Source organism: Diospyros lotus, chromosome 4, assembly GCF_014633365.1.
Source record: "Diospyros lotus cultivar Yz01 chromosome 4, ASM1463336v1, whole genome shotgun sequence".
Classification (NCBI taxonomy): domain Eukaryota; kingdom Viridiplantae; phylum Streptophyta; class Magnoliopsida; order Ericales; family Ebenaceae; genus Diospyros; species Diospyros lotus.
The window spans coordinates 14,421,225-14,434,060 of NC_068341.1; the positions used below are offsets into that span (position 1 = coordinate 14,421,225).

General features: G+C 37.1%; 1 protein-coding gene across 4 annotated transcripts; it reads right to left on the reverse strand.

The window, feature by feature from the left end:
* Positions 1-197: 197 nt before the first annotated feature.
* Positions 198-12,533, reverse strand: LOC127799978 (uncharacterized). Of its 4 annotated transcripts, none has more exons than XM_052334312.1 (23): positions 12,094-12,533; positions 11,935-11,997; positions 11,019-11,636; positions 9,043-9,299; positions 8,799-8,864; positions 8,571-8,705; positions 7,144-7,262; positions 6,754-7,059; positions 6,343-6,430; positions 6,164-6,269; positions 5,900-6,013; positions 4,809-4,972; positions 4,564-4,684; positions 3,853-4,077; positions 3,579-3,769; positions 2,396-2,563; positions 2,200-2,305; positions 1,885-2,040; positions 1,404-1,565; positions 1,114-1,314; positions 609-803; positions 449-520; positions 198-354 (listed from the first exon to the last, which is right to left on the reverse strand). In XM_052334312.1, the coding sequence occupies exons 2-23, from the start codon at positions 11,980-11,982 to the stop codon at positions 202-204; spliced, it is 3,771 nt and encodes a 1,256-aa protein (XP_052190272.1). In that variant the 5' UTR covers positions 11,983-11,997; positions 12,094-12,533; the 3' UTR covers positions 198-201. The 4 variants fall into 4 exon arrangements, with proteins under 4 accessions (XP_052190272.1, XP_052190271.1, XP_052190270.1 ...); XM_052334311.1 differs by having other exon boundaries at positions 1,885-2,022; positions 11,019-11,698; XM_052334310.1 differs by having other exon boundaries at positions 11,019-11,698.
* Between the last annotated feature and the right edge of the window lie 303 nt (positions 12,534-12,836).

The following is a 12,836-nucleotide window of genomic DNA, read 5'->3' on the forward strand; positions in this document are numbered from 1 at the left end:
TCTTACATGTCATGCTTCTATTAATTTGAATTTCAAAGACCAATGTTTATAACTACTTTATATTTGTCAAAAGAAGGATCCATAATGGGATTAAAAACCACCCAAGGAGAGCGGGGCAGCCCTAGAACAACCAGGCAGGGTTACACTCAAACCCCACTATATATATATATATACATAAATGAATAAATAATAAATAGAGATCTAATAGTAGTATGTGTTTCCCTTGTGATTTTGAGCATCTTTGCAAAGCATAGACCGGACTTCCATGATAGTTTTGGGGGGCTGCAGGTCTTTTTCTTGGAGGGCATTCCCCAGCAGCTGTTGCATCTGTGATGCAAAAGTGTCATCTAGAACCTGTGAATAAATTGTCAGCAAGTGTTCAGTTTCATCGTTGATTAATGTATCAGAAAGTTCCAGATGGCTAAAATCAACAAGCTTATGTACTTACAGAAACAGCAATTCTTGAACCTTTGTACCATGATCTATTCTCTTTCCTGTTCTCCAAGAAGCTCAGAACATCCTGTGGCAAAGTAACAACAATTCTATGATGGCAGAGCATTAATTTGCGGGTTAAACCGAAAATCAGTTGAGTTGAAACTATCTATAACCTGTCCCATCCTGTCCCAGTAGCCCCGGCACATTAAGATGAAAACATGGCCCTCAAACACAGTATGGAGGTGATTTATACTACTTATCAGCTGCTCTTTCAGCGGTTGCATTCGAGTTCTTATATCTGATTCTGCCACGGTTGCTTTGGAATCCTGGAGAATCTTCTTTAATTTTGTAGCGTTCTGTAGCCTCGTCTGTTAAGAAAGGAGGAAAGCACCTAAAAATGGATTGATTGATTTGAACTGAAAGAGGAGACAGACAAGACACTGCATGCACTTTGCAAATCAGTGCTTAAAAAGAATAGTGTAATTAGCGCTCCCTATTTTATGAGGCTTGGGGAATGATTGCTTGTTGCTTGTACTTAAGTCTTTTCTTTTCTTTCTTTCTTTTTTGAGAGACTGTCACGATAACTTGAACCCATGAGAGCAATTTTAGCATTGCTTTCTGGGCTCATTCTCCTATGAGGTGAAGATTATGCATTTTAACTTGTGCAGTGGCACTTACATTTTCTGCGAGCTTCTCCACAACTGCCTGAAGGTAATTTCTGAACTTTGTTCTAAGCACCACAGTCACCTCACTAAGGCACTCCCCAGGGGCTGTGTTGCCCCCACTGGGCATGCAAGAGCTCCATGACTTCAACTGATGTTGTATCTGGGGGCGCAAGATGTCGAGCATTCTCTTCATCGAATTCAAATGAATTCCCAGCTGAAAACAGAATGATACCCCATAGAACAATTGAACACTAGCAATCCGACATTGGAGGAAAATTGGAATTTGACAAGCAGCAACCTCACCTCATCAGGGACTAGGTAGGGGCTAACAGATCGCTTCGCAAGCTTCTGAACATATTTGAGTCCAAATTTTTTGGGCGTCATGTTTTCCTTTAATGGAGATAAGACATCTCCATACTGCTTGTCTAAAGCCTCCAGAATAGCCTTTTCTACGTCAGCAATGGCCTTTTTGTAGATACATAATCCAAAAAACATACAAATTTCAAGTTATAATCCGTATAAAATTGTGCAAAAAGGAAAAAGAAAGAAATCGCACACGATACCCATGAAGTTGTACATCTTCCATACGGGAATATAATGGAAAACTAGAAGATTGCTGGGCAAAAGGACCAGAAAATTTTATTTGATTGATCTCAAAGTTCACTTCCTATTAAGCAACAACTAGTTAAGATGCTAGCTTCAAAAGCAGGACGCAGAGAAATTGAGAAGAAGTTATGAAAAAGAGGTTTGAGGAATGGAGAAGGAAAAGGAAGCCCAAACATACCTTCTCCAAAACCAAAATGTATTCTGGCCACCGGCAGATGATGACTTCGTAGGCATTCAGCGTTTCTTTGAGCCGGTCATACATCTCATCGACAAAAGGCGTTGTTGAGTGTTGCGTCTGGACTCCAGACCATTTAATCTGCAAGTAAATGAGATCCTACGGTGCATCAGGGCAGGGAAGCAAACCACAAACAAAGATAAAGCAACCCTACTAATTTCAAAGCCTTCTTCGAAGTGTCGATGCATGAAAGTATGAAATTTGTGAAGTAAGCATCGATCAAATCAGAAATTTTCATTGTACAGCATGCATGTGTACCTTGTCTAATTTGCATGACTCAAGCAACGAAAGGCGCTTATCTTGAATCCAGAGCATAATATACAGATGGTACAATTCTTTTGCATCCACTCCACCTTTAACAGGGCTGAGGCAGAATGAAGTGTAAATAGTGTTCAGTGATAAGGAATGTGATGGCATTTGCATCAACCGAAAAAAATCATGACAGCTTTATTACTTAATATTCCAGCTCGCAAGATCTCTCTGGAAATCTGCAGTTGCAATAACGAGTTCAGCCACCGGGGGTGAAGGGCTTGTTGGAGGGCATGCAATGAGAAAGGCACGCAACCTAGTACAAAGTTCCGTGCTGTATATGGCAGAGGAAAGATTGGGAAGATCTATGAAACTGAAGAACAAGGGAACACATGAGAAGAAAATTAAACCAGAGAAAGCCACTAAAAGGAACATCTATACTACAGTACAACTATCCCATGCTGTCAAGAAAGTTCCTCTTTTCTACTTATGTTTTTTGATTTTTTGTATCAAAATATGATCGATGCACCCTTTTATATGCTATATTCATTTTAAGAGGCATACCAAAAATAGAAAAAAAAAAAAAAAACTGATTTTTTCCTTAGATGGGGATTGCAATGCTGCATGCTGTAGTGATGTTAATTATGCTTAGTAAAATCCAAGCACATTTAAGACTATAAGTAGTACATGTTCTAAAGGAGTGAAAATCATCAATTTTAGAGGTCCAGAAGTTTTCACTGCATGAACAACACTAACAGAATGTTGCCACATCTTGAATATAGCCTAGGGTCTCCAAAATAGCTAATACAGAACAGATCTACAACTTGTTCCCGGCGGCGGGGCGGGGGAGGGGGGGGGGGGGGATTTTAAATAAAATTGTTTTTAATTTATAAATAAATTAAAAAGATTAAACATCTCCTAGTAAAATGCAAATTTGTTTCAAAATCCTAAGTGTGATGCAATGAAAACTGAGTCAAAAAGTTAGATCCTATTCCCAGCAACAATTTTACGCACAATATGTAATTATAAAGTTAATTTGTTGGCAGGAAAGGATAAAAAGTGACTCAAAACTATGAAAAACAGAATTAGTTAGGATGTAAAGTAATAGTCTAATCTTTTGTGTAGCATTTTATCAATATGATTACAGGATATTTGTCAATTAGCATGGATTACAGGATTAGTCCTCAAGGTGTTATAATACAATTAAAGCAGTAATTAGCTCTTAATTCAGATAAGCACGTATTATCTTGCTTTATTGAAATAAATTAATTCTTGTAAACAAATATGAATGAAGCTGATGAATTTTCACATAAAGTGAAAGAAGTGCTACAAAAATGAACTTGGTTTTTTTCAAATAATATGCAGGTGTCTGGATGAAGAAAATTTACCTAGGAAGTATATGTTGATTGTAGATCTCTATATCAGTGAAAATTTCATTTCTGATGTTCAAACAAAGGGATTTCATTTTTTGATAAGCAGTGGCAGTGGTAGTAGCGTCCATCAAAACACCTTCAGTATTGCTGGTGACAAACTCGTCTGTCTCAGTCAAGTGCCTTTTTGATCTCTTTTTGGCAGCAGCCTGGAAATGCATAACTTCTTGCTAAGATAAAGAAATGCAGAAATTAAAACAGGAATTACCGTACAGAAATCAGTTTTACAAACCTGAAAATAGCCATACAGTTTATTCCGTGCCTCAGGAGACAAAATATCATGCAGAAGGGTAAAGAGCTTCACAGCGGGCTTCAATACAGGTGCTATAACTCCAGTTGCAGGTCTAAAAACGTCCATAATTCCAGATGGTGCCAACTCATCCAAAGATTTGTAGTTTTCAAAAACCAGAGCAAGAATCTGATTGATTTGATCCTCAATTTCTCCTAAGATTCGGTTCTAGAAGCAGATACCAAAGAAAAGAAGAATAAGCAACAAGAAGATTCAATAAAACCAAAGCAAGTCAGAACATGAAGATATATTTTTCTTTTGTTCTTTCACAGGCAAACCAAGCCAGGAGATGTAACATGACCAATATAGTTAGTATTAATAATGGTAGCAGTAATGGAATGCTATCATAAGCTCCAGCAGCAGCAGTACGTTGTAAAATTGAGAACCAATAATGGTTTCAAATTGGAAGTCTAGAGATGTGGAACAATCAAAAGATTACTTTGATACCAATTTGATGTCAAACAATAGAAGAATTGGAGAAGAAAGAGAAGAAGGAAGAAGAATCGTTAGCCAAAAAGGAAGGGAGAAGAAGGAGACGAATCAAAGCCGAGAGAGAGAGAGAGAGAGAGAGAATCAATATCTCTGTACTGAGTATTCAAATAATCAAAAGCTGAAGTTCAGACTATATCATGTTCCTTATTTATTTAGTTGTACCTCTTGATGACTCAATTTGCTTCGATTGTGGCCTTCCATTACTACTGGATATAACTGCTCATATACCAGCGTGAGACAATCTGCAGTTGGTGTAGCCACATCCATGACATAAGAGAGGTATCTACAGAGAAGAATCAAAGGGATATTAATGAAAAAGGTGACTCAACAAGGAACAGATAAGTAAATGGACAATGATGTATTGCACAGCTTAATCATTTTGGGAGAAAACAGCAACTATCCAATACCTTAGCCTGGTGTATGCATCTGAAACCCCATAATAGGATGCAAATTCAGTTAGTAACCATTTCCATGGGCCACTGAGAAATAAATTTCTCTGTTGAAAATGCTGAAGTTTCATTGCAACTTCTAATACGAGGTCATATGCTACTGTTTCTGCAATAGAGCCACCCTACCAAAAGAAAGTCATAAATTGTTATTTGTATAAAACGAGGACCTGCAACTATACAATCTGTGTATACCTCAGGGAAACTTTCAGTGAGATATTGACACTGGTCCATATTTTTGCCCTTTTTTGTTTAATTTGGTTCGTTAGTTCTAATTTTTCAGGTCTCTCTCTCTCTATTTCTCTCTCTCTTTTTTGAACCAAATACAATATATATAAAAAGGTTTGGTAAACCAATGAATTGCCGCAGACCTTATTTGGGACTCACTCGATCCACTCTCCATTTTCTGCTCTTTACCTGGAGAATAACATTCTCTCTTCCATTCTTCCACACTACTACCACGAACCAATCTCACAAGACATGCCACTATGGTCTGTCTAGTCCCAACAATGGGCATGGTCATTGCAATTATGGCTGGTGAAAAGGGGCTGGTAGTCATGACATCAATGTTTACCATGTCATCTGTGGATAATAGAGAGCAGGATGGCTGTAATGTAGATTTGAAGGCAACTGGAGCCATTTCTGTTTAGCCTTTACTCTCGACCAACAATCCACATCAGTCTAGAGAAAAATATTTTCCTGGAACAGTTTCAATATAAATGACCCCCGATATTAAGTTAATTCTAAAGTTCAGAACCAAGTCAAACTAAAGTCATTTGTGTAATTAGCCTTCTTAAGGTTTTGTTCTCAGTTCTCATTTTTAAGAACTTGTGCAGATCAGTTCTGAGTCAGGCATCCTGACCACGGTAAACCCCTAACTCTATTTAATGTGTGCATAGGGTTCATTTTTCAGAGTCACTTGAAATGAAAACCAAAACTAGAAATCAAATCTAAGTACTATAAGCATTGCATTTTAGTAAGTTAAATCCAGCGTTTGAGAAAGTTTACTGACAATCTGATCAGGAGCTATAATAGAATGAGTAGCAGCTCACCTTAAGATGATTATTTTCATCAAAACTTGTTGAGTAATTTATGTAAAGTTGCAGTCTGCCAACAAGCTCATGCTCTGGCTCACGATAAATAGACCACCACCGTAGCTTGTCACCCTGCAACAAACTTAAAATCTGAGCCTTGTAATATAATAAATTCTTCACCTAGTTCTGCAACTAAAGGCATCTCCAGTGCATCAGGCTCATCTTTGGACACAGCCTAAAAGATAGTTCTAAAACAAAAATTGGGAATTTGAAGAAATTTACTGTATCTTCAGCAATAGTAGCCAACTGAGCAAGGACACGGCCATATTGTTTTCCTTGAGAATCCTGGACTTCAACAATTAGATCATCTCCTAGGCCATCTGGAAAGCTGTAAAGTCATCAATACCTTTCCAAACAAATTAACAAATTAGAAAAAGATACAGAACAGCAGAGGTACATACAATACATGGGTTTCACCAGATCCCGGGTGCATTCTTATAGCATCTTCTTCACTTGAACTTTTCAATCGTAACAAACAAGAGTACGTTTCTGATGACACCAGAACATTTCGTTAACATTTCTGTCCTATTTGCTTAACAAAACAAGATATAAAATAATAAGTCTCTGACTATAAAACAGGCACCATATTCCTGCAAATGTCTAGAAATTGCCCATCATATGAGCACCAACAATATCCATACCATAGAAAAGCAAGCTCCAACATCGATGTTCAAATTACATAAATTTATAATTTGGCCTGTTTGTTCTACTCAAATGAGCCCCAAACTCAGCCAAAAAAGGGTTGGATGACTAGCTCTATGGCCAACATAATAAGAATTGTGTAACTTCTAATGGAGCACAGCATCAAATACCTTGCACAACTTCATAAGAAGATGAACTGTTGCGTAGAGTTGAGACACCAATTTTGAAGAGTCCTGACACCTGTTTGACATACTCCGTTCTGGCTTGCACATATGCCAAACTCTGGCGTGAAGAAGAACGATTTGAACGTACATGAGGAACAAGACAAATTCCACGAAGGGCTTGCCACCCAATAGAGAATGGTGACTTTAAGCTGAAGCCCTGATTACGGAGAGACTCTAGCTTTATCTTTGGTGTTGGAAGGGATGGACACGTGCAGCCTGTGGGCGGGTCCAGATCCATTTTCACCTTACGGACTGCAGAACAACAGAGCTTCAGCACAGTTCATTACAGTTCTCAACCAGTGAGAAAGAGTCCAAAGGTTGGAAGCGATAAACTACCTTGCACCTTAATTTTTCCAACCATTTTCTTAGATTTCATGGCAGTTCCTTCACTGCCTTGCTCAGGAAAGTGCTTTTCCATTATTTCCTCCTCTGATTGTAATAGCACTTGCTGCAAACTATAGTGCAAAAGCAGAAAAGTGAAAGAAATAAGTTAAAATACATTTTCACAAATATGGACACCTTACATTTTTGACTAAACAGCCAAGCAGTCGTGACTGTTCAATGTTTTCAAGACTCGTAAGGCATGAATCAAAATTATTCAAGCACTATATTTTATTCTATAATGCTAAAAGATGTTTTAGTGTTTAACTCTTCATAATTGAAGTAGGCGAGAAAATTATACTCTGGCAGTATTAATCAGACGCACTTTTCCTCCGGAAGAGACGCAATATCAAAATCTAAAATATATTCCACAAATCCCTGTAGATTTGTTGCTCTCTCTTATCAGCCTAAGAAAGTGTGTATCTTTTCACTCCGACTTTCCATTAAATGACTCCAAACATTAGTCCTCTTACTGCAAGAACTAACATTTCACATACCTCTATGCTTTCCTTTTAGTTTGCAATAATGCTTTGTAACAAGTATACTTCCAAAGATTTTAGCCAAAAAAAAAAAAAAACAAATAAGAGTACTGCAACAATAAACACCACCGCCACCAACCTTTAATTCAGCTAGTTGGGGTTGGCTACATAATTGTAACTCACCAATTATCTCTATCTATAACCATATCTTCTAGAAGGCCATTATATCCCATGCCATATCTAAAAAGTTTTTCACCCAGTTTTCTTTGTTCTTCCTCTACTTCCTATTCACCCTTCTCAAAAGTGTGATACAAGTCCTCATCTCACATGTCCAAACATCTTAAATGCATCATGTGCATCTTATCTTCTATAAAGCCACCCCAACCTCATATATACGAATAACCTCATTTCCAAATTTATCTTGCTTATATGGCGGCACATTCATGATAACATCTTTTAACTCATATATGCTCACACTTTGTACATATTGGTATTTAACTACCCAGCATTTCATGTCATACAACAAAGATAATCTTATAGTACTTTTCTTTTAACTGTAAAAGGTTTTTGCAATCACATAAGAAGCTGGAAGTGTTTCATTTTAACTATCTTGCCTTGATTTTGTGAGTAATATCAATAATTTCCATCTTTTTGAACAATTAATATGAGAAATTTGAATTGACATATTCTTGGAATCACTTGATCTCCAGTGTCACCATAATATTAACCACACATCTATTTTTGCTAAACTTAGGTTCCATATATTCAATTTTTGACATCCTCAACTTGAAACATTTTTGAGTCTATGGTATCCCTTCATAACTCAAGCTTCGTATTCATGCCTCTTCTTGTTTCATCCACCAAGACAATAGTACTTGTTTAAAAAATAAAATAAAAACTCACCCAAATGCATTCCGCAATAAAGCACATTCATTTTCCAAAAACATGGGAGCTTCCATGCACTGCTTTGCCCAAGCATGTAGACAGAGTCGAACACAAGCATCATATGCAATCACAGAATGCCACAGCCCTTGAGTGCTGAATTTGATTAAAGAGCTAATTAGTCAACAATGTGTTAAGGAAAATGCTAACACATTCCAGCTTATCTCCATCCAAGTCAATAAGAAATACCTTGCATGAAATGTTGGAAGGCGGGCAGGGACAGAAGGGGCACCACTTTCTATACCAGTAGCACTCCTGTGATACAAAGATAACATACTTGCACAAATTACATAAATAAACAAATGTGGCCTGCAAGTATTATTAAGGTTCTGCAAAACATTACTCTTCGAGGCAGGGACCATTGTGGCCCTTTCTTGAAGAGGTTCCTTATCAGAAAGAAAAGGAAAACAGAGGAAAACCATATATTACATACCTCACGTACTTGTCCGGCATCTTCTGCCCAATACTATTATCATCTAATTTAACATGAGGAGAAGTGCTCTTCAAAGTACTAGAGCCATCTTTAGCTGAAAAATCATGTGAATCTTCTACATCAGCTCTGTACTGTGCTTTAGGAGTTGGAAGTTGTTCATTGTCATCTTTGCTTTCTTCAGCAGAACCTAACAGTTGGGGCGCACTGGGAATATCATCAAAATGTTTTTCATTGCGCACGTTTTGGACATGGGAATCCTGCAAAATAGTAATTTGCTTTGACAGAGTGCCATCTACTTTTGAGGGAATAACATGAATACAGAGGCTGAAGAATAATCAATGGCAAAGATGATATTTAACATTCTTCAGCAAAAGGAAAAAAACAGTTATATTATCATGGATATATGACATAAATAATGAAATCATATTATCATGGATATAAGGCATAAACATTGAAACCTTGAGGCTTTGAGTAGAAATAAGACCTGGAAAGATAACTTGTGCTTCTTCAGGAAAACTATTATGATGCATGAAGACCCTTCACAGACACGTGGACATCAAACGCCAAGGCTCACACACAAACAGCTATTTTTTCTGTGGGGCGGAGTGTAAGTTTTCTTTTTAGAGATCTTCGAAGCATAAAAATCAATAGAACTTATATCTTTATATAATTGTTTGGATAAAAAAGTATGCCATGAAATTACAAATTATACACTTAAATTTAAGGACAACTAAGTCAAATTTTACAAATTTAACTCTTGAGGAATATTTTTCTTTAAATTTTAGGAGTTATTGATAAAATTTTGAATGAAGTGATTTTCCAATTAGACATTAAAAATAACTAAATTAACTTTACAATTAGGAGAGTTAATTTGCAAGAATATAAAAAAAAAATGGGTGACAACCCTTGAAAAACAACTAAATCATGCATCTCTTATAAATATTTGGACGGAGCATATTCTTAAGGATAATGAATATGAAAGAGGGAGGTGGAGTTTGCAGACTGTTCGACACCTGTTGTTCCACCCACATTCTAAGAGGTAATTCATAGATGAGATAAAGATATTACATTTTCAGCTGCAGTAGCAAAATGATATAGTTACATTCTAAATGATAATTCACTGCTTTAAGCTGATACTCCAGAAAATGATACGTAATGAAAGACATAACTAGTTAACAGGCAATTCATCAAGACTCAAAAGTTGGAAATTGGAATATTTAAAATTATCAAACCAGTGCTCATAACTTCTGATTGGCTCAATTGCAACAATCCAGGGGACAAAAAAAACAGGTAGAAGTTCCAGCACTGATTATCCTTTCAAGTGCAATCAGATCCAGAACATCAGGAATGGAATGGTTTATACATAAACATGAACCTAAAATTTATTAAGTTCTAATTCTAGGCCCATAAAAGGACCTAAAAAATACAATATGCCCTTTAAATTTCTCATGCATTGTTCTACCATGCTTCTCATAAACAATTCTTGAGACACTAATTACCTTCCAGATGTAAAATTACTGCAAATTTTGCAAACAAGTATCTAAATTAGGAATCCACTCTTGGCCAAATGACAGAAAACTGGAAGAGGGAGAAGTTTACAATTTTGTCCATCCAAATGTTTTCAATTATCGGATAATATCATCTCCAAAATCTGACAGGGTTGTACAGTACATGGTCATCAGAATGGAAGTTTAGAAAGTACCACACATGCTCAGGCATAAAGAAAATTTTAAGCATTTCCATAATGTATAAACATCAATGCCTAAAGTACCATAATCACCACAACAAACTGACAACCCTGGCAGAACAACAACATAAAAGAAAATTTAACATTATTATTTTGGTCATCACATTATCTAAGAAAACAAGTGCTGGTTGATAACTGAATAACAAGATGTTGTGACTTAGAGTGCATGCACGAGAGAGATCAGTTTACAACATAAAGACAAATTAAACAGGACTTAAGTAGAACAGACCTTTTCTTGAACCCTCTCCACATTAGCTCGAGAAGGAACATTTGAAGCGTACTCTTCTGACTCATTCATTGAGCTACGAGTCATTGCTCCATTTTGCTCGCTTGAGAACTCAGAGCTCTCCCCAGAACCAGAGGAATCATCCTCAGTATAATCATTCCTTCTAACTGGATATCTATTGGCTCCCCTCATCAATCTCTCTGCCACATTTCCGTGCCCTGTGCCTATTGTTTCCCTCGACGAGCTAACATCACCCGAGTAAAGTGAATCACTGGCATATTGGGGTTGCCCTTGCACAGAATTGTAGTATCTCTTAGCAGCAAGATTACTAGAAACTCCGTCATCTTGTGGTAATGAATCAAGTGAGTGTCTATTCACGTAGACCTCCTCCTCTGAGTCTGTTGTTAGACTATCATCAGAACCAGACCCGCAACCATCTATATCTCCAGCTATAGCCCTCGAAATAGGAATAACACCAGATAAGTGCCCGCTTCGGAATTTTGATGGTGGAGGCAGCCCAACACCTCGACCCCTTCCACTTCGGATACCAGAAACACGATCTACTTGAGGTCCTAGCTTCGGGACAGAATAATGAATTTCCTTCTTCTGAGCAATAGAACCCTGAATTTCCATTATAGTTATAATGTTCATGAAATGCCATAAATCAAGAAACACCCACTCCACTGTACATTGAAGAATTGACTTTTTAGAATTGCCACAATTTGAACCTTAAAAAATGCAGGAAAATAAACCACAATCTTCACAGTAAAGATCGGCGACAACTTTTACTAAAATCAAGTGCTACACATCAACAAACACTCATTCTACGGTTTAGTCTTCAAGAAGCAAATGAACCAATACCCATATCACAAATTCACACAGACACGCATATGTTGCCAAGTACATAAAAGAAAGTGACCTCTTTGACCCATTGGAGGGTGTTGCTGTCAAGTCCTTGGGCTAACATCTTTCAAAGGGTTATCTGTATCAACTAACATCGAGTAAGTAAACACACACACACACACACACACACACAAAATGAAACTCTTGTATCAAGAAGCAGAAAAAGGTCGCGTACTGATCGATGATCACACTTCAGAGAGGTAAAAAGAAGAGCAGATTGGAGCTGTTTCGGGACAGACGAAAAGGCTTGCGTGAGTACCCGGAAGAAACTCGCTTTCTCTCTGCTTGAGCTGCCAAATAAACACTTACTCCAAAAGCTCTCTCTCTCTCTCTCTCAAAAACGATAAATTGGTTATTCCTACTTTTATAACTATTTTTGTGGGTGGGTGCCGGTGGGGTTGGAGATAATTTATTATAATTTTAGAAAGAATTGGAGCATAATGTATGTTTGGGTGTTTAGTGGGTGCGGTGCGGTTGCCGAGATTGGAGCAATGCGGCGGCGGCGTCGTGGGTTGAGGGTGAGGGGGAGGGGGAGGGACAACGTGGGCGAGACGAGAGAATCGACCGTTGTAGCCGGAACCCACTCGCCCTGTTTGACTTTTTCTCTCCGCTTGCTTTTTTTCAAACTTCTATGTTCTCTATTTGAACTGAACTCTGTCGTAGCATAGCCCCACCTCACCTTCATCTTACATGCATTTACAAATATATAAATATATTTAATTGTTTAAGTTTAGGTTTTTTAGGTAATATTTAAGTTAAAATATAGTTTTTTTGTTAATTTTTAATTTTTATGAGTTTAAATATTGTTTATTTTTTTCAATAAGAATTTTGTTATAAAATAATATATTTGAACACGATATTATCATTTTTGATATTTTGAAACGAAATATTAATTAATTTCACTTTAGTAAAATTAAA

What these genes read in the sequence shown, in the direction of transcription:
- LOC127799978 (XM_052334310.1), bottom strand. An exon ending in CTTCCAACATTTCATGCAAG is followed by an intron (nt 8,706 to 8,798) that starts GTATTTCTTATT and finishes AATCAAATTCAG; the next exon opens with CACTCAAGGGCTGTGGCATT. An exon ending in ATGAAAATAATCATCTTAAG is followed by an intron (nt 4,973 to 5,899) that starts GTGAGCTGCTAC and finishes TTCTTTTGGTAG; the next exon opens with GGTGGCTCTATTGCAGAAAC.